This window comes from Musca autumnalis, unplaced genomic scaffold (genome assembly GCF_047663935.1).
Source record: "Musca autumnalis isolate F117 unplaced genomic scaffold, ASM4766393v1 scaffold_5, whole genome shotgun sequence".
Classification (NCBI taxonomy): Eukaryota; Metazoa; Arthropoda; class Insecta; order Diptera; family Muscidae; genus Musca; species Musca autumnalis.
The window spans coordinates 133636512-133659265 of record NW_027412088.1 but is presented as its reverse complement, the minus strand read 5'-3'; the positions used below and the strand labels follow the sequence as shown (position 1 = coordinate 133659265).

Here is a 22754-nt window from a genome sequence, read left to right as displayed (position 1 = left end):
TTTTGTTCTGTGTTCCGTTTGGTGACGCCGCCACCACACAAATACTTCAACATTTTGTTGAGAATAAATTGCTTACAATTAGAAAACAATAACATGCAATTATACATTTATTTTTATTTTGTAACGACGACCTTTGCGGAATGTTAATTCTCTCGGATCGTTTGTGTTCAGTCTACTCCACAGCATAACGTCATTATTAACTACATAACATACATACATTTGTATGTATGATGATATTTAAAAGGGGAACATAGTGGCAAATCTGATATTATATTATTCAAGGTTCTGCAAAAAGACCCTAAGGAAATTGAAGTTTTTAAAAAAATATTTCAAAATGAGATTTAATATCATGATGCTATCTCAGTTGGGTATAGAAACATGCTGTGTACATTTATATTCGCCCTGATTTTTGTTGTTGTTTATGTAAATCACTTTCGATCCTAATTGCATGGAAATATCAGAGGACAAGACAACAATTTAAGAGTCCCACCCGGAATCTCAATGGTAATGCTTAAGCAACGTGATGAACCCGGAGTCTAGTATTTAAGAAGTGTCCTCTATTCATCGTTAGCTACCCACATTGTACCAGAAGCCTGGAAAATTAACAAGGTGGTCCCGCTACTGAAGCCAGACAAGGATGCCACAAAGGTGAATCGTAAAGACCGATTTCGCTCTTGTCGCATGTAGCAAAGACTCTTGAGGCTTTACCCCAATCAATACACCTCTGACTGAAACATCTTTAAAAACCCCCTACTTTTTTAATGATCACTCTTTCTCTGAAATAATGTTTTCCTTTTACGTTCCAGTTATGTGAAGTCATCTGAAGTTACCAAAAATTACCCAACACACAAACTACTTAATTAAGAAATTTATTTTCTTTTAATTACTAAATTAGTCTTTGTTTACAGATGACAGTAAAAAAACAAAACAATTTCCAAATATTTTCACAACTATTGAATTTGGGTCAGTAAGTAAGACAGTCTGTGGTGGTGGCCTTACATTGTTGAACCATATTTGGGATTCTTCTCAAAATGAAATAAAAAAACAAAACAAAAGAAACGCAAACTTTCAAGACAATCACTGACTGGTGTCCTTTCTTCCAATGACTGGCAGTGTCATCATGTGCTGTTGTCAACAGCAATAACAGATGACACTTTTACAGTGATTTTAATGATGGCTCATTATTGTTGTAGTATTTGTTGTTATAATTTAAATTAAAGTGGAGATTGTACAAAACGTCGCAACACACCACAAAAATTAATTGAAGTCGAATAATCATAAATTTGCAGTTTATAAAAAAAAACAATGACATCATCCGTGTCGCACGTTTGCGGTGGTGGTGGCGGCGTTAAAATGTGATCGCTATCTTGTTGCCAACAACGTCATTGTCATCATTACCAGCCTGGCTGACATCAAAGATCAACCAATGAACACAAACAATTCACCCGCAAATTTATGCATTCATTCAATTGTTGTGCGACAGCTTGTTTGCAATTCCATCAGCAGCTAGCTCAGCTACCTCTCGATGTATAACATGGGGTTGAAGGAGAGACACATGGACTCATGAATTGATCACGGTTAACAATAACAACAACAATTATAGCCTTAATAATTGTAATAAATCCTTGAGACAAGCACATGCCGGACGGACGATTATTGTTTTGTTGTGTATTTTTACCGCTTTTATAATGAAATTCTTCAAATTGTTGTTGGTAAATATTTTTTGTTGTGGAATCCATCTTACTTAAACTCCAGTTCAATAAAGTTTCCATTTTTCATTGCAATACTCAAAAAAACAGTCAGTCAGCCAGCCATATGGCACGGTATCATGATGATGACTGACTTTATGGTTAATGCGATGGCGTTGTTGATGGTTTTTGTCCGTCCGTCCGCCTTCTCCATATCATTGCAAATCATTAAAACATTTTACGAATTGAAAAACAAACATAAAATATGTAAATTATCAAGAAATAAAAAAACGGCCACCAAAAACATTCAAGTATGATGCAATTCTTATGACTTCAATCGAGTGCGTTTCTCGAAATAATTGCCTGCTAACACACAACACAAGAAGTCTATATGTTGTCTGATCGACAATATTGTGTTGTGTAGGTGTATAGGTTGCGCAGGCGCATTTCTAAAGACGCCAACACTTAGAAAAAAAATATGTAAAACAATGTAGTGACTGACTGGCTATGAAAAAAAATTAAATCCTAATTAATCATACAAAACAGAAACCAACTGAATATACATATGGACGTCTAATATGCTATCAGGAAGCATCTGAAGCTTTGGTAATGTTCAAACAGTTGGATGAGCTGAGAGTTGAGTATCTCATCAATATTCTCAACCTGTTGTTTGCTACCCATATTGTGTCCGAAGTCTGGAAAATGCACAGGGTGGTCCTGCTACTGTAGCCAGGCAAGGATGCCAGCAAGGGTGACCCATATACATTATTTTAGCTTTTATTGTCCGTAGCAAAGGCTATTGAGTCGGCTTTACTCCTCCCCTGAAAAGTCAGAAATGGCTACAGCACTACACGCCATATCCACATATATTAGTCGAGAACTTAATCAGAAAAAAATCGTGCGAAAGGACACTGCTTGTGGCGATCGACTTATAAAAAGCCTCCAAGCTGTTGGAGGACATCGACCAGACTACCATCCGGCCATGTTTGAAACGTTGCATAATTACTTACATATCGTCACCTGAAATGCCCAAAGACGTAACCCTCAACGAAACTCTTTGAGGGTTTCGTTGAGGGTTACGTCTTTGGGCATTTCAGGTGACGATATATATGTGGACTGGACGCTGGTCGTATATGGAATTCAAGAACAAGAATCCAAGCCCCATAGAGTAAAACAGGGAATTCCTCAAGGAGGGACCGTTTAACCTCTACATTTCGTGCATTGACAATTTTGGCGTCAGGTACATTCCCTGATGACATTTGTGATAGGCTGAACTCGGATTTCATTATCTTAACAACGTTTTTCCAGCAAGAAATAAACACTCTCTTCACTACATGCACTGCGGAGATGAACAAAGAGCTGAATGTTTTGGTCGATGTTAACAGAATTCCGACCACTATCTATCCTAAGATTCTACATTCGATGGTATACTCACGTCGTCCGCGCCTACCACAGCTATCATTGACAAGCTGAGATGTAGGGAAAAGGTCCTCATGTCCCTAAGCGGTACCACTTGAGGTGCAAGTAAGTAAACCTTTTTGACTACTAAGCTATGCGGCGCCATTGTAGCCAGCACGAATATAAGTGCAACGCGTTGAAATAATATCAAATCTGTCAGAACGCCGCTCCTAAAATCGTAACACTGCCTCGTCATGTCATCAGTGAACCATCTGTATAAGGAGACAAATATTCTTCCAGTACAGCAACACGAAATTCTCTCGTTTCAGAACATGCTCGGGTGATACCGACAGAGCCAACCTAATCACAATATGTGGACAGGGCCTCCTCATTCAATCACGTTCGGAGGGATCTTCTTGATTTAGAAAGAGGGGTGCAACGTTTCAAGAGAGAATTCCTAGATCATCAAACCTATCAAGCAGATTTGAATAGAATTCAGATAGATGAATCGTTAGATGCCATAAGCAACTATCGTGTGAATGCGATTCTCGGAGTACATACTCCATCTATCGCAGCTGAAGAATGTAGCTGTCACGACAAACTAGAGTAGATGTTGCTTAACAACTTTCGGGACGGCGGTTGCCGTCTAAAATCCTATAGAACAAGGAGTGATGACACCTTGCAAAGCATCTGCCCAGCATATGGTATAAGCAAGCACGACTCCCTGCACATTTAATTACCTTGCCAAACCTACTCCACTAACACCCGTAGCTTTGTGGTTAAAACCATTGAAACAACCTGATTCCTAGTTCTGCAGATAGATTACTATACTGTGAAAAATGTCGGCTGTCTAGAAAGACCAAAACAGATTTAGCTCAACAACATTTAGGATGGGGCAACCATTTCAAGCCCTACTGTAATAATTGAAGATGGTGTGCAGAACAGCTGTTCAGCAGGTGCCTCGGTGAGTCCAAGACCCCTGGGCCTTGTACCATCAATAATATGTGAATATTTTTGTGTACAATTGCTCAAATCGTGGATTTGATATTAGAAATGCAAAAAGGGGAAGGTCCTACTGTAAGTCTGTATATCTTCACCAGATTAAATCTATTTTGAACTTATCACATCCAATCACATGTATGTTCAACGCAAATATCAAATAAAAAGGTTATTCTAATTTATCAACATAGAAAAAAACATAATTTTCCAGTGGGCGTTTATATAATTTACTTAGTGTGTATCTAACGCTCTTGGAAGTATCCGGTGGCTACTTCTTCCACCGCAGATTTATTTAATTCTCTCAGTGTATGCCACATACACTCCAGTCAATAATAGTTGCAATCCACGCAAATATGTATGTCAGCAGATCGTAGCGTTTAACTGTCGTCTTATTCTATTAACTTCTGTTGACTGTGGTGCTGCTATGAGAGTGTGTGGCTATTGCAGCCACCTACCTGCCATATTTGGCATTACTTGTATGACAACAATCGATACTCGACATAGCACTTTTTGCCATCTAGTGTTGTGCTGTTGTTGTTGTTGCTGATGACAGATCCACACAAGACTTGTGCGATGAATGGAACAAAATGGTAAGCTTCATCAAAGTTAGGCGTATATTTCAATTCGAGGCTGGCTTCAAGTATTGCTAAAGTGGTTGTTGGCTGACTGGATCAATGTTGGATGTTTTGGCGTCTGCGGCGGCATCATTCATACGGCACAAATGTGTGGGCAGCTGGCAAACAGCAACAGCAGCAAGTGGTATGGCGTGGTGTTGAAATGCTCCTACTCTCAATAACCGTTGCCATGGAACGAACAACACACGTCATCATCTACGACAACGATGAATTGTAATAAACACCACATGTTATGTATCAAACAATGCACAACAAACAATCTACCACCTATCTATCCAGCGATTGAATGCCAACTTGTTATCAATAAATTTAGAAATCGAAAGTATTGTAGGATGGATGTCGTCTGTGTGAAACTAGAATTTCCAAAATCGTAAGAAACAACTTCCACGCGGTTGTAGGAGTAGTAGCAAGCAGTAAAAACGACGGAGAGCTAACGGCTCAGGGACAACATTATTTCAAAATAAATCTACTCTTGATGAACTTACCTGGAAGTGTAAAATAATTGTCCAGATCAAACCGAGTGTCAATTTGGGATTACCATCGACAATATCCTCTGCTCTAATGTTAACCAATTTGATCTTTTTGTAACGTAGAAAATCTAATGCCATTTGAGCATTTTGCAGCATATGGAAACGCATTTTTCCCTTTTCCCTGGGCTATATGGCAAAGAAAGAAACAAATAAATGATTAATTATACAGATTTACAGATAAAAGCCACATTATCTTGACTTACCAAGTGTTCGCCAGAAAGCACTTCCAGGAGAGAGAGTAAATTGTGTCCATCGCGTAAATCTTCAAATAAATCCTCAACACGTCGATTGGCCTGATGTGTTTGTTGTCATTCCAAAATATAACAAATGTTGCAGATTTTGTTTAATGGATTTATGTTGAGGCAAAACAAAAGAAAGAAAAAAATAAAAATAAATAATGTGCAAATAGGGTGAATAAATTTAAACGATTTTTGAAACAATTTCATGCAAAATGAAAACAAATAAATACGAACGCCAGCATAAAAAAAACTTAACAAAACAACACAAAAATAAATATAAATGAAAACATTAAAATTTGTTAGGTTTTTTTGCATAGTTTTGGTATCATAATCATATAAGCGCACAGTGGGCTGAATGTGTAGCAATAAAATAAATTATTATGTTCGCTAACATAAAAGCTTAGTCATGTCAATTGGTGTTGCAATATCATTGGATATTAGGGTAACTTCAAGAGAAAATTGAATTCCATATATAAACGTTTGGGCTCTGCATATAGACAGTCCAATTTTAAACCTTTATAGGCTACCTTAATATTTTTTATTTGCAGAACCCAAGGACGACCACACGGATCATTGCTAAGAGAAATATATTTTAGAAAATACCTAACCAAATAATAATTTGAGCGGTAACTTATATGAAAGCTATTCTAAAAAGTGGATCCATTTTGTCAATATTTTAAAGCCACTAAACCGAGAAAATTAAACCAGATCTGTGGAAAGAGGTAAAAGTTACTTACATTTCCAAAGCGGGAAAACCTAGTTACTCTGCACCAAAGGACTATAGACCCATCAGTTTATCATCCTTTCTCATTAAGACTCTCGAAAGACTGATCGATCTGGAGATAAGGAGTCATGTAGACACCGCCTCTATATCAAAGGCAAATCTGTGGATTCTGCCTTGTATGAGGTGGTTGGCTTCATTGAGAGGAATATGGAAAACACAAACTTTACCTTGGCTGCCTTTCTAGACATAGAAGGAGCTTTTAACAACGTAGAACTTGAGTCCATAAAACCATTGATGCTCAAAATAAAAAAGAGAGTAAAGTAGTGAGAGAATCACAAGAAAGTTTGTATCAGCATTCAGTGGTTGCTAGACTTGTGACCAGTAAACATGTGGCGGGTGTGTGCGTTTGTTCACTAAAATTATGCGTATATCCATGCACATGTTTACTTGTCGGCTGCTCAGCGACGACTGATTGTTATTCCCACATACGTTAACGTATATGGATGATCTTGGCTGATAAAACTCTCACTTAAGAAAGTTAACACACCTGAACCTCTAACTTGTTGGCTAAATAATATGCTAGAAAGCAGAATTATAAACTCCAGCATTGGGGAGACAAAAATTTGGAAAACAGTACCTAGAGGCACCCCCCAATGAGGGGTGCTCTCACCGTTACTGTGGCTACTTGTTATAAACAATATTTTGATTGATCTGGACAATCAAGGTATAAAAGTTGTTGCCTATGCGGACGACGTAGTACTACTGATTTCCGGTAAGTTTCCGTCAACCATTTCGGAGCTTATGCAGGGAGCATTATCGACGATGTCGCGCTGGGCTAAGACCAATGGCCTTGGAGTAAACCCAACTAAGACAGAACTGGTAATGTTCACGAGAAAGCGTAAGCTCGGCGTATTTGTACCACCAACACTGGATGGAGTGCAGCTTCAGCTCTCGCTCATTAAAATCTTAACACTTTCCGACAAAAAAATAGCATTTCCAATGAAAAGGGAAGAGGCTACATGCAAAAATGCCATACCTCTTATGCGTCTCTGCCTTTAGGGCGATCTTCTTAAACAATCGTTAATCTCATTAGAGCCACGCTGTGGGACTTAGTCATTTAAATGGGAACTTGTAGTTGTTGCAGCAGCGGCTACATCTTGTTTGTTTGCTTCTCAATCGAGTTGTGTTTAAAGTTATGGAAAGATACAATTTCAACTGGGTGCGGCCATATATACCTGGCGGTCAGATGAGTTGGCATTGCTGGCCACTTGAAGAGCTGTGACGTATCGTGTGGCCCGTTCTTCCTCAGATTCAATTACGAATGGTCTACCAGTACATGTTTCACATTTGAAAAGGTGCAGTGCGTTGTGCGAGCCTTTGCTGCATGCTGCGCAGTTGTTTTGCACAGTATCATCAATCATTCTGACAAGTTTGAATTTATTCATCGCGTTGCTCTTCTATTCGCGGACCTCACTGAAGCCGCATAATTTACCATAGACCTACCTATCGCGTTATATGTGGTCAACCAGGTTTCTGTGTCTGCATCTCAAGTTCTACCAGTTCTACCGGGACATGAGAACCTTGACATCAGAGAAGGTACCTGACGCCAAGATCGTACCATCATCCGCATACGTTACGATATCAATACAGTTTGGAGAGGTTGGAATACAGGAGAGGTAGAGGTTAAATGTTCCAGAAGACGGGGAACTCCCTGTTTCACTCTATGGGTCTTGGACTTCTTGTTCCTGCATTGCACATGCAACAGGGGTCCGTACATATAATTGCTTATCCAACAGTTCAAACTTAGTCGAAGGGAAGTCTTCTCAATGTTCTCAAACAGCTTAGAGTGCTTGACAGTATCAAAGGCTATTCAAAAGTCGAGTTCCGCCAACACTTTTCTATCGCACGGCTTGTTCTTGTTGGGTCTTCGACTAATATGTGCGTAGATGGCGTGCAGAGCTGTTGTCGTGCTGTGCTGCTTACGGTCATCAGATCGGCAATTGAATAGCTATTTCTGACGTTGGGTAAATACTCAAGAATCTTTGTTACAGGTGACGAAAGGAAAATCTGTCTGCAGGATTTGCGGGACCACCCTTCCATTTCCTAGACACGGGCACGATGTGGTTGAGAACTTTGCCATCAGGCCCAGTGCTTTGGATGATTAATTTAATTAACTAATGACATTCGCAAAATCATCCATTGTAAATTGTGGTTCCTCGTCGGTAGAAAGACACCTAATGCTATTTTCTTCGTCCTGTCACCTTCAAGATGCTCTATTTTTTCTTCCTACGGTTCGAGAGTGGCATAACTTTTGCCCACAATTCAATTGCTCCAATGTTGCAACTCTTCCGATGATTTAGCCACTTGTTCCGCTCATCCTCACCGACTTTGAGGTCACAGGGTTTGGCTCACGAAACTCATAATGCTCATTTGCTAATCCTGCAGTCTTTGCTGTGAAATTTGGTCTCACTTCGGGTAATCTAGCAGAAAGCATATAGCGAGCGGCTGTAACAGTGATGATATCTCGGAGCATTCTTTCTGCTTTCCGAAAATTAGAATGGGTGGGAAGATTTCAGAAAGGGTGATTAAGGATCTCTCTGAAGCTAGGCCAATTACATTTCCCATGATTAATGAAAGTGCGGGGTTTATATATGTGTGAAAGACATTCAATCCTGCCGCATAAGCTTCTTTTCTTGTATCTCTGAATCTCTTTCCCTAGGTAATAAAGATCTCGCGTACTTGCATGGGGCCTTCATACATACAGTTGTGTTCAAAATAATAGGAGTGCCCATACACAAAAGGGAATGGTCCAAAAAAACATGGTTAAACTTCTCCATTTTGGCTAATTTTGTATTTGGTTAACGTTGTTGACATTCCAACTGTTATTTCATTAACAGAAATGTGGCAATTTGTATTAAATTATTTACTGTTTACACCAACATTATAAATCATCTTAAAATTTTTTGTTCAAAAAAATAGGAGTGTGGATAAAAAAGGACAATAAAAATATTTTTTGTTGAATTTAAGACCAAAACTGTAAATATTTTAGTTGATAGTACTAAATACAATATATTTGATTTTTTTTTTTTTTTGAAAACAAAAGTCCTTTGGTAATATCCAAAGACAGGCTATTGTCCTTGTGGCGACTTTTCCAATAAATTAAGCTCTTATTGGGGAATTCAGTAGATTTTATAAACAAAAACTTTATTGATTAGAGTTGTTTAACACTCTAACTGTTACCTCAAACAAAACATAATGATTGGTATCCCATAAATTGGTGTATTTTGAACCATGAACCAAAGTTCAGCCATTAATTCTTCCTTAATCCTTTGTGAAAGGATGGGCCAAAACAGCGCATTTATAAGTCGTTATTCCTCGAAGAAATGAAATTATGAGGTCTTCAGGATGTTAGCTTTATGTACACAATCAATTTCACTTCTATTCCAAAAATATTTTAAAGCGTGAACGGTTGAAATTAGTTTTACATCATTTTGTGATAATCCTGCCTTGACTACTCTATGGTTGGTATACACCGTACTATATTTTTCTACATAAATTCACATTTTTCGTTCAAAAGTACTTAATTTAGATTTGTTCTAATAGAAAATTGTGTTTTATACGATGCAAAACCTAATAAACATATTCGGAGGGAAACTTCAGAAGTATTTCCTTAAAATTAGCCTTTTAAGAAAGCGTGTGGAAAAATTGCTCATATCTGCCAATCATCCAATTTTTCAAATATAAAGAAAATAATAATAATAATAATTGTTCTGCGTATAGTTAAGATGCTAAGGGCCTTAAAACATTATTTGGTCGAGGAATTAATGCCTTATAGATACGCTTTTTTGGTCAATCCTTACATAAAAGTCTAATGGAAACTGGCTAAAGCATGGCTCAAGGATCAAAATACACAAATTTATGGGGAACCAATCATTATGTATTATTCGAGGTAACAGCTTGAGTGTTAAACAACTCTAATCAACAAAGGTTTTGTTCATAACATCCATCGATCTCCCAATAAATGTTCAAATTATAGGAAACTAGCTGCAAGGACAATATCCTGATTGTGGCCACATCCAAAAGCCTTTTTTGTTTTCAAACAGCCTTCAAATCTATTAAATTCACTACTAACAACTAAAATATTGTCAATTCTGCTCCTAAACTGAAATAAAAATATTTTTATTCTCCTTTTTCTTCCACACTCCTATACACACTCCTCCTATATATAGTAAATAATTTAAAACATATTACCACATTTCTGTTAATGAATTAACAGTTCGGATGTCAACAATGTTAAACAAATGCAGAATTGGCGAAAATGGAGAAGTTTAAACATGTTTTTTTTGACCATTCCATTTTGTGTATGGACACTCCTATTATTTTGAACACAGCTGTAAGTTGGAAATGATCTTCGTCGCTTCATGTAGATGACCAATTGGCTTTTATGGTCTTCTACCAACCTATTGCTAAGGACATGGTTGAAGCAGATGACAATGACCAAAATTTAATTGGAAAGCCCATCAAGTGAAGAAGAGCGCCACAAAGCTTAACATCAGCTGGATTGGTGCTAAAACATTAAGAGACTTTTGAGTCTATTCAGATCTCGACTCCAACAACAGACGTTCTAACCTAAGTTACATCGTAAGTAAAAAGAAGGTTTGTGTACTGTGTACCAAGCCGTTAAAATATAAAAGGTTTAAATATATTTTAGGTTTTTCGACATTTACGAACATAATTCCAATCTAAGCTTATTTATCCCAGAGTCACATAAACCTAATGTGCATAGTTTAGATGCACGGCTATAATATATAATTGTTCCACAACATCCCATAGGGACAAGGGAGACTTCTCTCATATCAATGAGTGCACCCCGATTCATATTAGCTCAATGATATGGGACCTACAGTTTATCGCCGAATCCGAACGGCGTGTCTAAGACACCACTTTTGTAGAGAAGTTTTACATGGCTGAAATACTCAGGAAATGTCGCCAACATTACTGAGGGGCAGCGTGACCGCTGGAAATTTTGAAAAAGTATCACAAAAAGTATCATTTGTGGAAAAAAGTGGCACAAGTTCTTTGAAAAAGTAGCACAAAAAGTGGCACAGTTTTTTTACTATTGTTAAGGGGTTATAGACACTTATTAAGCACCAAAAATTCATTATTAATGATTTTTTATAAAAGAAATCTAAATATTGCATATTTTTCTGACAAATGCCCGCCTACGAAACATTGTTTTTACTAAAGCTGTTTCCGATTCCCGCCGTAGTTCGAAAACAAATAAACGGATAATATTATATATTATGGGATCAATTTCTTGTCCTTAAGCGAAACGGAAACTGTCGATTTCGTCATAAATTCGTCAAAAAATTGATAAAAGTCCCTCGCTCGATTTTTATGTTAATAATAATCCCACATCGATCGGACCATCTGTTTTCAAGCTACAGTGGGCACCGCTTTCTAAATATAATTTCTATGCTACGTACAAAACACTGTAAATTTGTCCCTTCCAAGACTCATATCTTACCCATATATAATTTTGTAATTTTAATTACTTATTTGTAACTTCTTTTCTATATATTTGACTTCCTTTCTGATAATTTCGATTAAATTAATTCTTGATAAAATTTGATCACATTAATGTTGGTAATAGTACATTAAGACTATGATGGATTTAACAAATCCAAACGATTTAAATGGTTGTTTTCATACAATATATGTCAAAAAAATCGGCATAATGGATAATGTATCGTCGTATAAGTGTATAGTCTAAAAGGCGTTTAATGTAAAAATTCCAGTAGCCGAACGCACATACATACAACAACACACAATTAGAGACGACCTACGACTCATTGTTACTTAACTAAGAACCCGTCAAGCATCAATGAATGCGGATGTTGCAATCTTATCCAAAATGATCAAGCCCACTCTGCCAGTCATATGATTGTGGCACAATTCTTCCCATGGACTTGATCATTTAGGATAAGATTTCGACAATCGTATTCATCGACTGTTGCCGGGAAGTTAACATTACAATGTTTGTAGTTTAAAAAAGGTGGCACAAGGTATGAAAAAGTGGCACATTTGGTATCAATATAAAAAAGTGGCACAGAAGTATCAATGCCGAAAAAAAGTATCAAAATTGATACTTTAGTGGCACAACGGTCACGCTGCTGAGGGGTATTTTGCCACCGTTGAAAAGTGTTTTGATGTTGCCTGGCCGGGGAATCGAACCCTCTACCTTATGTGTGCAAGGCGGGTGTGCATACCATTACACCACGGATGCACGGCTAGCTATAATATAATAACAGAAAATTGAGTTTTAAATGACTTTTATGATTAATGGTAGGAAAAAAACGATTGCTTGGTCAAATCAGGTCAAGGTTATTTGAACAAAAGCGTGTTTACAATGTATTTAGCTAACTCAAGGTACTTCAAGATTTCCCTCCATTTTAAATGCATATTAACAAAAGAAGTAAAGGAGGAGCTTTCAAAATTTATCGCTTGCAGTGCAAAATATTAATTTTTTTAGAACAAACTACTCAAACAAATAGAAAATTAGTTTTAACAAAAAAGAAAAAAAAAACAAAAATAATAATTTAATAAAAAAATATGCCGCCAATAAAGACTAGCCTGAGTAGGGGAAAAACAAACTTACGGCAGACAGTGGACAACAGGGTATCCCATTTGTGTACACACAAACATGTAACATTGTGTATGTCTGGAATGTTAAGGGTGAATTTTATGTTTTATATTTAAAATTTCGTTAAGAGTTTGTCAAAAAAGGAAGATTATAAAAAAACGAAATCGAATGAGCAAATTTAAAAAGAAAATACAAAATAATATCCAACATAAAAAAACGTAAAACGCTGCTTTAAAGTGCGAATGTGACAAGTCCATTTTTAATACATATTCAGGAGGTCGATATACTTCGTTTTATGGAATATTCCTTAAATGAACTTTGTTGCAGAAATTCTGTGTTTTAGTTCATTTTAAATCCAATATTTTTACATCAACATCAAAATATTCGTTCTTCAATTAAACTATAGATGTTATCAATTATTTTATATAGTACTCATAGGATGAATATCCGTTCCCTTTAAGATTGTTTTTTTAGTTATTCACTTTAATTTGTTTTAAATCCAACGTTTTTATAAAAAGTGGATGTATCACATTTTTTTACTTTAAAGCAGCAATATATTGACAATCATAAATATATAGTGTGTAATTAAGACAATAACAATACCTTTGCATATTTCCAATGCTGCATGAAAAATAAATGTTAGTAATGAGAAAGAGAGATGAAGAAAATATGAGATTGGAAATAAAATAAATATGACTTTCTTTTTATCAGGTGTTGGAGACGACGACAAGGCAAACAAAGTGCGATTTTTATAGTAAAAGTTGGCGTTGTTTGTTTGTCACTGTTTATTTATTATTTGTATTTCTTTTAAAGGAAACAAAATGTCCAATGACATGAACAACCAACCCAACATAGATAGAGACACATTGGTTGGTGGTAATAGTGAAAGTCTAACAATTCACAAAGTAAAGCCCTAACAATCTTTGCAATAATTTCTTTCTTTCTCACTACTCTCAGCGCGAACAAGAAGAAAATTTGCAATTGTTTGCCTTTCTTTCTTGCTTTGTAGCTGGCATTTCTAAAAAGGCTGGTGGTGGTGATATTCGTACAAAGTATATTTTCAATTAAGATGGTAACCACAATTGTGATGATAATGATGGTAAAGGAAGATGAAATGAGTTGGAAGTAGGTGCTACAACCACCCAATAATGATTATTACCGGTCTTCCTTTGCTCCTCAAAGATTACCTTGCTGCTGTAGCAAAAGAAATTTGATTTTAAAAATATGTTTTTTACATTACCTTTTTGAGATGTTTATTGACCCATTTTGTGAATGTTTTCTTTTGTATAGCATCGCGTTCATCTAGACATGGAAGGAAAGAAAGAAAAGAGAAAAAATAAAGATTTAATTAAATCATTTCATGATCAAACTATGTTGATTAAGTAACAAATAAAACAAAAAATCATTGCAAAATTAATTGAACAAAAAACAATAACATGCAATGTCTAGAACTAGAACTATGGTAGTATGTCATGTGTGTGACCCCAAATATCCCCTACATCCCGCCCTCATTTCGATTATAAAGTTTCATCACAAAATACACGAAACATAAATCTTCATATCCAATTTGTTTTATTAAACAAAACCCCCCAAAAATTTGGAACATAAATTAATCAATTTTGTTTAAAGAGGAGAAGACACACATCAGGGTTCACTTATTTTTCTTCACGTTTTAATAGAGCATTTCTTTATTGAAATAAACGAATTTTGTAGTTATTTTTATTAACTACATGAAATCATTTTTATGATTTTTTCTTTGTTGAAGAAAAAATATTGAAATGACATTTCAATGAACTTCAACCAAATTTTGTTTAAATTGCAAAGGCATGATTTCTCCTTCTCTTGAATCGTTTCAAGCCAATGAGGTAATACCACGATGCTGATGATGCATCACCGCAACAAGTGAAGGTCATCAATTTTAAGCAGTTATAACCGAGTCAGACCTGTGTTTCGGCGAAAAGACATTGAAAGACATCAATTTTTTAATTAAAAGAAAAATAGAACAATTAATTTCTTAATTTTGTGGAATTGTCCGGAGAAGATTTTTGTGTGATGAAATATCCATTTTTCTAACCCAAATAGGAGAGAAAAATGTGATTGAAGTTTGTAATTATATTTTTCTACTTTCGAATGATTTGTTTTACTACACCATTTTCACATGTAATTCGAAGAATTTCAGTTGTAATTTGATTATTTCATTTGAAATTCGAAACATTTTACTTGTAATTTGAGAATTCCAATTGAATTTCGAATTATTTCATTTGTAATTTGAGAATTCCATTTGATATTCGAATTATTTCATTTGTAATTTGAATTTGTTCATTTGTAATTCGAATTATTTCATTTGTAATTCGAATTTTTCCATTTTTAATTTGAATTTTTCTATTTGTAAATCGAATTTTTTCATTTGGAATTTCAAATGAAGAAAATTCAAATTACAAATGGAACAATTCGAATTACAAATGAAATAATTCAAATTACAAATGAAAAAATTCAAATTACAAATGAAATAATTCGAATATCAAATGGAATTTTCAAATTATAAATGAAATAATTCGAATTCCAAATGAAATTTTCAAATTACCAATGAAATAATTCGAAATTCAATTGGAATTCTCAAATTACAAGTGAAATGTTTCGAATTACAACTGAAATTATTCGAATTACATGTGAAAATGGTGTAGTTTTAAATTAATATCATTATTTATAATAATAATCATTTTCTATTGTCTTTAAGCGATACAGTTTTGTTTAATTTGTTTGCCCGATTTGTTGACAATAAACGATAAATTTTTTCGTTAAAATCGAAATTTTAACTTTGACAGTTCACAATTTTTTTGAAATAGATTTTTTAAACTCTGCTTCGCACTGCAAAACGCATTTACAAAAAAGGGTTTCGTAGGGTTTACAAAAAAGGGGGTTTCGCCATTTTCCACAAGACTATGCAATATTTTTCAACAACAAAAATTCCAAAAATAGTATAAAATGTGCTCTTTCAGATGAAATAAAGAACTACTTAACAATATTGGTAGTTTCTTAAAAAAAATCATGAAAAATGCTTTTTTGGGTCTGCACATCTAGGGATAACCCCTTAATTCAGCTATCTATCATAACCTAAGGAGTTTGTATTAAAATAATGATATCTAGTGAAGTCCACACACATCCAATCAATATGCTACGATCGCTTCCCTGGTGGTTATTCAGATCATCAAGCATATCAGACGTGGTGCTAGACAAAGTTCGAGTTTGGTAACTTCTATTTATACGAAACTTATTGCAAAATTGCAGTTGTGAAGGCTTTTTCTATCAAGTGAACCTAGTGTCTCTGGACTTCCAAGAATCATTCTTCAATACATACACATAATTTTCAACTTAAATTTTTTGCAATGTAATTGTACACAAAAACACTTGCGAACTATGGGGAACTATTTCAGTCATGTAAAAGCAATTTGAAAAAAAAAAACAACAACACATTCTTAATGAATTGAGCATCATTACAGTTCAAATGTCACATACGTCATCGACTCGTAATGTTATGTATGCATGTCAAAAAAACTTAAAAAAAAAACAATTTGACTGAATTCCAGCTGAGAGAAAAGAATGTGGTGCCAAAAATCATTTGACTTCCCACTCTTCCCATTTACTTCTCATGCTGCTTCGGGACATTATAGCTAAGTTTGAATTGAAGTCATTGGGTTTATTGGTAAATAAATAAATTTCAAAAAATAATGAGTAATGTACATATATTTGTAAATTTATGTGTCATCATTTTTTCTTACCAATGTAATTTCAAAAACCACATTTCTTTGTTTATTTTTATTTGTTAAAATGGAATTTTTGTTGGTTTTTATAGCATTGTAACCATATTAAAACAGATTGTCCTAATTCGATAAGCATGGTGTGAATAATATTCTGAACAAGGAATATTATTTCTTGCAATAAAACAGTTAAAAAAATTAATAATTTTTAAAAACGAAATTAATTCTTTTCTTTTATTCTTCATTGAAAGATATTTTTAAAATGTCCAGTAATAACAGAAATTCCATGGCTTTTGTACACTTTATATTATATTACAACACAGCAAAAAACTCATTACAAACAGACCTACTAACCCATTATTTTCAGTAACTTTTTAACAACTTCACTCATTGTTTATTTTACAACAATTTTATTTGTTTGTTTTGTAGTTGCTACAAAAACAAAAGGAATTTTAACAACTTTTCAATCGACAAAAGTTACAGAATAGGCCTACTGTAGGCCAACTTTACTCATTGTTTATTTTACAACAATTTCATTTGTTTGTTTTGTTTTTGTTACAATACCAAAATAAATTTAAACAATATCGATAGTTGTTAAAAGTTACAGAATAGGCCCACAGAAATAATTAGTTTTTTGTCACTTCTTCGTTATAGCATATTCGATATTCGAATGATATTCGATGATATTACATACCATGTATAATTTTTTTTATATATTATTAACAAAATAAGAAAATAATTCTTTATTTCTAGCGACACTTTTTAAATTGCTTGCATTACTGAATTCTGTCCATTATAGAATATGTTAAAGTCAGGACATCTCTTGTCTTCCTGCTATTATATTGGCTTGTAGAATTGATTGTAGAATTCGGTATATTGGATTTCGCATTATATCGCTCATTTACTCAAAGAGTGACACATTTCAAAAAATACAGTTTCGAGAAAAACGCGTTTTAAGTTGGCGATTAAATTTTGACTTCCCAACTTTAAAATATTATTACCCAAAAAATGGAATAACCACTTGGACCATATTTTGCAAGATCAAGCATGATTTGAAGTATTTTACTGCTTCATAAACTCAAAAATCTGTTTTGTTAAATTATGCCAAACTTGTAGTAAATGAGCTGATGAGTTTTAGAGATATCAGCATGGAAATTTGACACAAGATAAAGAAGAAATCGTGGGAAAAATAGAAATTGCTAACTCAGAAAACGCGTTGTTTGAGTTATGCCACTCTTTGAGTAAATGAGCGATATGTCCACAATATGCATTAGGGATACGTAAAACCGATTTCGGTTAATCGATTAATCGGTTATTAGCCGTAAAATCTCTAATAATCGTAGTCGACTATTGACTGTGCGAAAACCGTATAACCGATTATTCTTAATCGACTTTCGAAAGTCGGAGTCAACTATTATTCGTAGTCGACCATTAGTCGTAGTCTATTATTATTCGTAGTCGACTATTAATCGTGGACGACTATTAGTCGTAGTTGACAATTGGGTGTGCTAAAACCGCGTAATGTACGGTACGTTTTTGTACATATCGACACCTCCAAATAATAGTATGCTAAGTCTAAAAAGTGAGTTTTGCAGGAGAAGCTCTCAAAGTTTGGAAATTTTTTTGAACTTCAGTACTATGCTAAGTCAATATTTGTTTATAACTTCTGTTCGGATTGACCGATCATTACCAAAATTAGACAGAATTTAAGTTAAAGGACGTTAAATATAAAAATGTAAAGAACTTGAAAACATGCTAAGTCGACTTAGCATACTATTGTTTGGAGGCGTCGATATGTACATCACAGATTGCATCAACGAAAATGGTCGATTATATTCGATAATGATCGGTTTCGAATAATCGAAACTTTTAGTACACTCTCAAATAATCGACTAACCAAAAATCGAGTTTTAAGTTTTTCACGAAAGCCGTATATTCGAAAAACCGATTATTGCATTTCACTGCGTATCCCTAATATGCATTTGTTTTCTCCTTTTATGTGACTGGATAGTTCTATTATTCTGGTCAATCTGGGTAGAACTTCGTCATTTGACACGTGAGCTATCCATGGGATTTTTAGAATTATTCAATATATCCACATTTCAAATGCTTCTTTCTAATCGCTTGATATCTACTGTTTTCAGAGTCTATACATCCACTGAATATAACAGTACTGGCCATATGTGGGATTTTATGAACCTTGTCTTTGTTGTGATGTTAATATACTCGTCAAAGGTTTTTTGACCAATAAAAGTCAACCTTTAGTGGCCAAAAAATAACTTCTTTGTTAAAATAATGTGTTAGTAGGACAATTTGTAACGACTTTTCTACTGAGCGATTTTAATACACATTTTTATTAACTCCATAATTTATGCATTTATTTTAAAACTCCCATAGAACGTGATGATTAATATTATGTGTGATTTATCAAAATTAGAACATTTTTGCGGTTAAAAGTCACTTCGTCATAATGTGATTTAAACACTTTGTGGTGAATGTTTACAAATACACAACATGTTTTCAATACACATATTAAGAAACAAGAATTTTATCATATTAGCCGGCCGGCGACCGGTCAGCCATCACTGATTGTGTCATTGCGAAAAAATAAATGTGCAACAAAATGCAAAAAAAAAAAAAAAAAACAATTACACATTGTATGATAAAATTATACGAGTAAACAGAAAGATGATAAGAAATTTCATTGAACAAAATATTTTTTTTTTTTTTGAATGTGAAATGTGCAAATGAAAAATTCAAAACATTGTTTGGATTACGCAGATTTACTCAAAATAGAGATAAAATTCTAAAAAGATATTTTATAATTGCTAAAGACTTTCATGTTTTCGATAAGGGTTACTTTTTAACCATAAATGTAATACTGCGACACATTGACATACTTTAAAGGGGGGTGTATGCTTGCTTCCTTTCTTCGTTGGAACAAAAACTGAAGCTATTTGATAATAAAGAACAATTAGGCCCATTATTATAACTATTCGGTAGTTGAAATTTGGTCGACATCGGACAGATAAGCCGTTTTTTACTCTTACAAGTTTGCTTTAAAAAATTCAGATAAATTAAAAGGAACTTTGCCTTTTTTTTAATTTATAGTGCTCACTTTCAAATCAACCAATCAGATTTGAGTAAACTTGAAGAATACACATTTTTTTGCTTGATTATCCATATTTTTACAAAATATATCATTTACTATAAATGGAAGATGTAATAACAGATCCCTGGTAATGCGAACTTTATTCCTCACTTTTCTTAAAGTAAGGGATAACAAAAATGGTCTTTAAAGGTAACATATATGAACGGTCCTTAATATATTATACTTGAATCTGTCAACTTTGTAGCTTTTCTTTGTTTATTCAATTTCTTTGAGTTATTCAATTAGTAAATGACATAATGTTAATGGATGGGTGACACGATCTTCAGGGGTTAGCTCCACTTGCATATATGTATCAACAAATAGAAAAAGTTACTACACCATTTTTACATGTAATTTGAATAATTTCAGTTGTAATTCGAAACATTTCACTTGTAATTTGAGAATTCCAATTGACTTTCGAATTATTTCATTTTGTAACAATATTTTTTCATTTGTAATTCAAATTATTTCATTTGTAATTCGAATTTTTCCATTTGTAATTTTTTTATTTGAAATTCGAAGTGAAAAACTTCGATTTACAAATAGAAAAATTCAAATTACAAATGAAACAATTCTAATTACAAATGAAAAAAATCAAAATACAAATCAAAAAATTCGAATTTCAAATGGAATTCTCAAATAACAAATGAAATAATTCGAAATTCAATTGGAATTCCCAAATTACATGTGAAAAGTTTCGAATTTCAAATGAAATAATCAAATTACAATTGAAATTCTTTGAATTACACGTGAAAATGGTGTAATTGGCACGAAAGTCTTCGCCCAAGGAATGATTCCTAAAATTAGATCTAGTTCCCAAATGAGCGTTGTCAATGCATCTACTTTTATCTAGTTTAAGGCCACTAACTCGGATCGTGTTGACATTTTAATAACGGGTTGTCGCACAGAAGTACAAGAAAGGCTTTCCTATGTCAACATTATTCAGAATGGAAATTTGGTAATTTTTTCCAAGAATAAAGTGAACTAAAATATTTGAAATACCTATTTCCTTTTGGAAAGACTTGAGGAACATACATATGTAAATGTGGATCACACGATTCTCTCTCCAATTTGCTGATATGTGAATAATATTTACTTTTAAAATGATGATAAATGATAAAAACAATGAAAACAAAAACAATAAATATTTACCAAGCAATATGTTATGAACAATTTACGATATGTTTTATAAGTGCAATAACTACTATACACTTGGACCTCGATAATCGATTGTCTAGTTGAAAAAAGCACAATGTCAAACAACGAGTGTAAGAGAATAGAAAAACCAATAATAACATATTATAAAAATAACCAGCTATAAATTAGGTGTGAACAGAAAATCCAACAATGAATTTGTTAAAAATATAATTTCGAATAATTTCTCAAAGAATAGAAAGGGAAAAATATCGCAGATTATTCAATAAATTGAGTACAAATAATGCTGTGGTTTTAACTAAAACCGCTAAATTATTCCTCTTTTAATATTTGACTTAAGTGATTTATTGTAGAAACCACTGAAAGTATTTTAGAATTAATATATTTAGCTAACTTTTCCACATAAAAACACATATCAGTAACTCAATCTTATTAAATGTTCAAGAACGAATTTATCAAACTATTATTATGTTAAATTACCTCAAACTTGTTGGAAAATTATACCTAATTTACAAAGTTTTGCATTCCAGTATGTAAGGAAAAATTTTGTTGTTTCCGATTGTGTCGAAACAAATTAGCAAGTTTGTTAGTAAAAAAGTTTTACTTGGCGGAAAATCCAACAGCAACAACTTCAATTTATCAGTTAACAAAAATCTTTCAGTCAAACTGAACTATTACTACGGTAACTTAAATTGTAGTTGTTAGTACCTCCCACGTCTTCATGGTAATGGTTGTGGAAGGCCTGAGGTAGTCAAGATTTGTTTGAAGGAGAAAATGGCTCAAGGTTGTGTAAACATAAATATGTACGTATAGGTGTTGGCTGTATTGTTTGTTTTATTATTTATACAATTGGAGTGGTATAAGGTTTTATTTATTATTTATTTACAAATATTTATTATAATTATAAATTATAATAAAGAAAAATTATAAAAGCACTAGCACGAGTAAATTTTGAACGGGGTTGCCCTTTTCTTTTTTATCCTTTTATCAGAAGTAAGCAAGGTAAACAGGCGAGGCAGCTTATGTACCCAGGCCTTTAGGCCCATTATTATAAATATTCGTAAATTAAAATTTGGTAGACATTGGACAGATAACCCGTTTTTTATTCTTACAAGTTTGCTTTAAAATGGTATAAGGAATAAGTTGACTGACCACATAAAAGGGAAAGTCCGTGGAAAGAAACCTTCTAACTATTATACTTAATATGGATAAAATAAAGAAAAAAAAAAAAACAATTATCATATCGTCGGTGTCATGCTTAAGTGTTCTGTACGTCATTTGCCCGTTTTGAGATAATCGCATTTTAATGTTTTCCGTCACAACTGCGTGAAGCGGACTAAAGAAAATATTTGTATTTTTGACTTGAAATATTAAAAATAATATATAGAACATATTTGCATAAATACAGAGGAATGAATATGTATTTGAATATAAAAGTTATAGAGATTTTTTTTAAAAAAAGAATTTTTGTCGATTTGTTCCATATCCGCATTTAAGACACAAATGTGAAATATTGTAAATCACAAAGTGAACAAAGTGACAAAAAATTTTCTAAATCGAAAATTAAACTTCTGATTTTTGAAATGTGTTTTTAAACTTGTAACACGGTGCGTCTTAACTAATTTTAAATAGAAGGTGCTTACACCTGGGAAGTTTTTGTAAACTCTGAAACTACAATGCTCATAGATGAGAAATATCAATAAACAAAAAAAAAAAAAAAAAAAAATCACCGGAGCGATTTTCAAATAAATCGCGATTTAAGTTCACATTTTTAGGGGTTCTTTAGGTTTTCACGATTTTGATTGGAAACCGCGAGTCCTATGTAAATGGGCCT

The 22754-nt window shown here is 33.6% G+C and overlaps 1 protein-coding gene across 44 annotated transcripts in view; it reads right to left on the bottom strand.

Moving 5' to 3' along the window:
* Nucleotides 1-22754, bottom strand: part of shot (dystonin-like protein short stop) — a 227166-nt gene that overhangs the window by 85899 nt on the left and 118513 nt on the right. For 34 of the 44 annotated variants that reach the window (XR_012408622.1, XR_012408621.1, XR_012408623.1 and 31 more), the window contains exons 3-7: nucleotides 14097-14158; nucleotides 13460-13477; nucleotides 12872-12934; nucleotides 5454-5543; nucleotides 5206-5376 (exon numbers count right to left, since the gene is read on the bottom strand). Coding sequence is in view for 39 of the 44 variants with exons in the window: in XM_073957924.1 (XP_073814025.1) it covers nucleotides 5206-5376; nucleotides 5454-5543; nucleotides 12872-12934; nucleotides 13460-13477; nucleotides 14097-14158 (404 nt within the window). In the remaining 5 variants the exon portion in view is untranslated. The remainder of the gene's footprint in view (nucleotides 1-5205; nucleotides 5377-5453; nucleotides 5544-12871; nucleotides 12935-13459; nucleotides 13478-14096; nucleotides 14159-22754) is intronic. The other 10 variants (XM_073957926.1, XM_073957927.1, XM_073957934.1 and 7 more) reach the window with 2 other exon arrangements.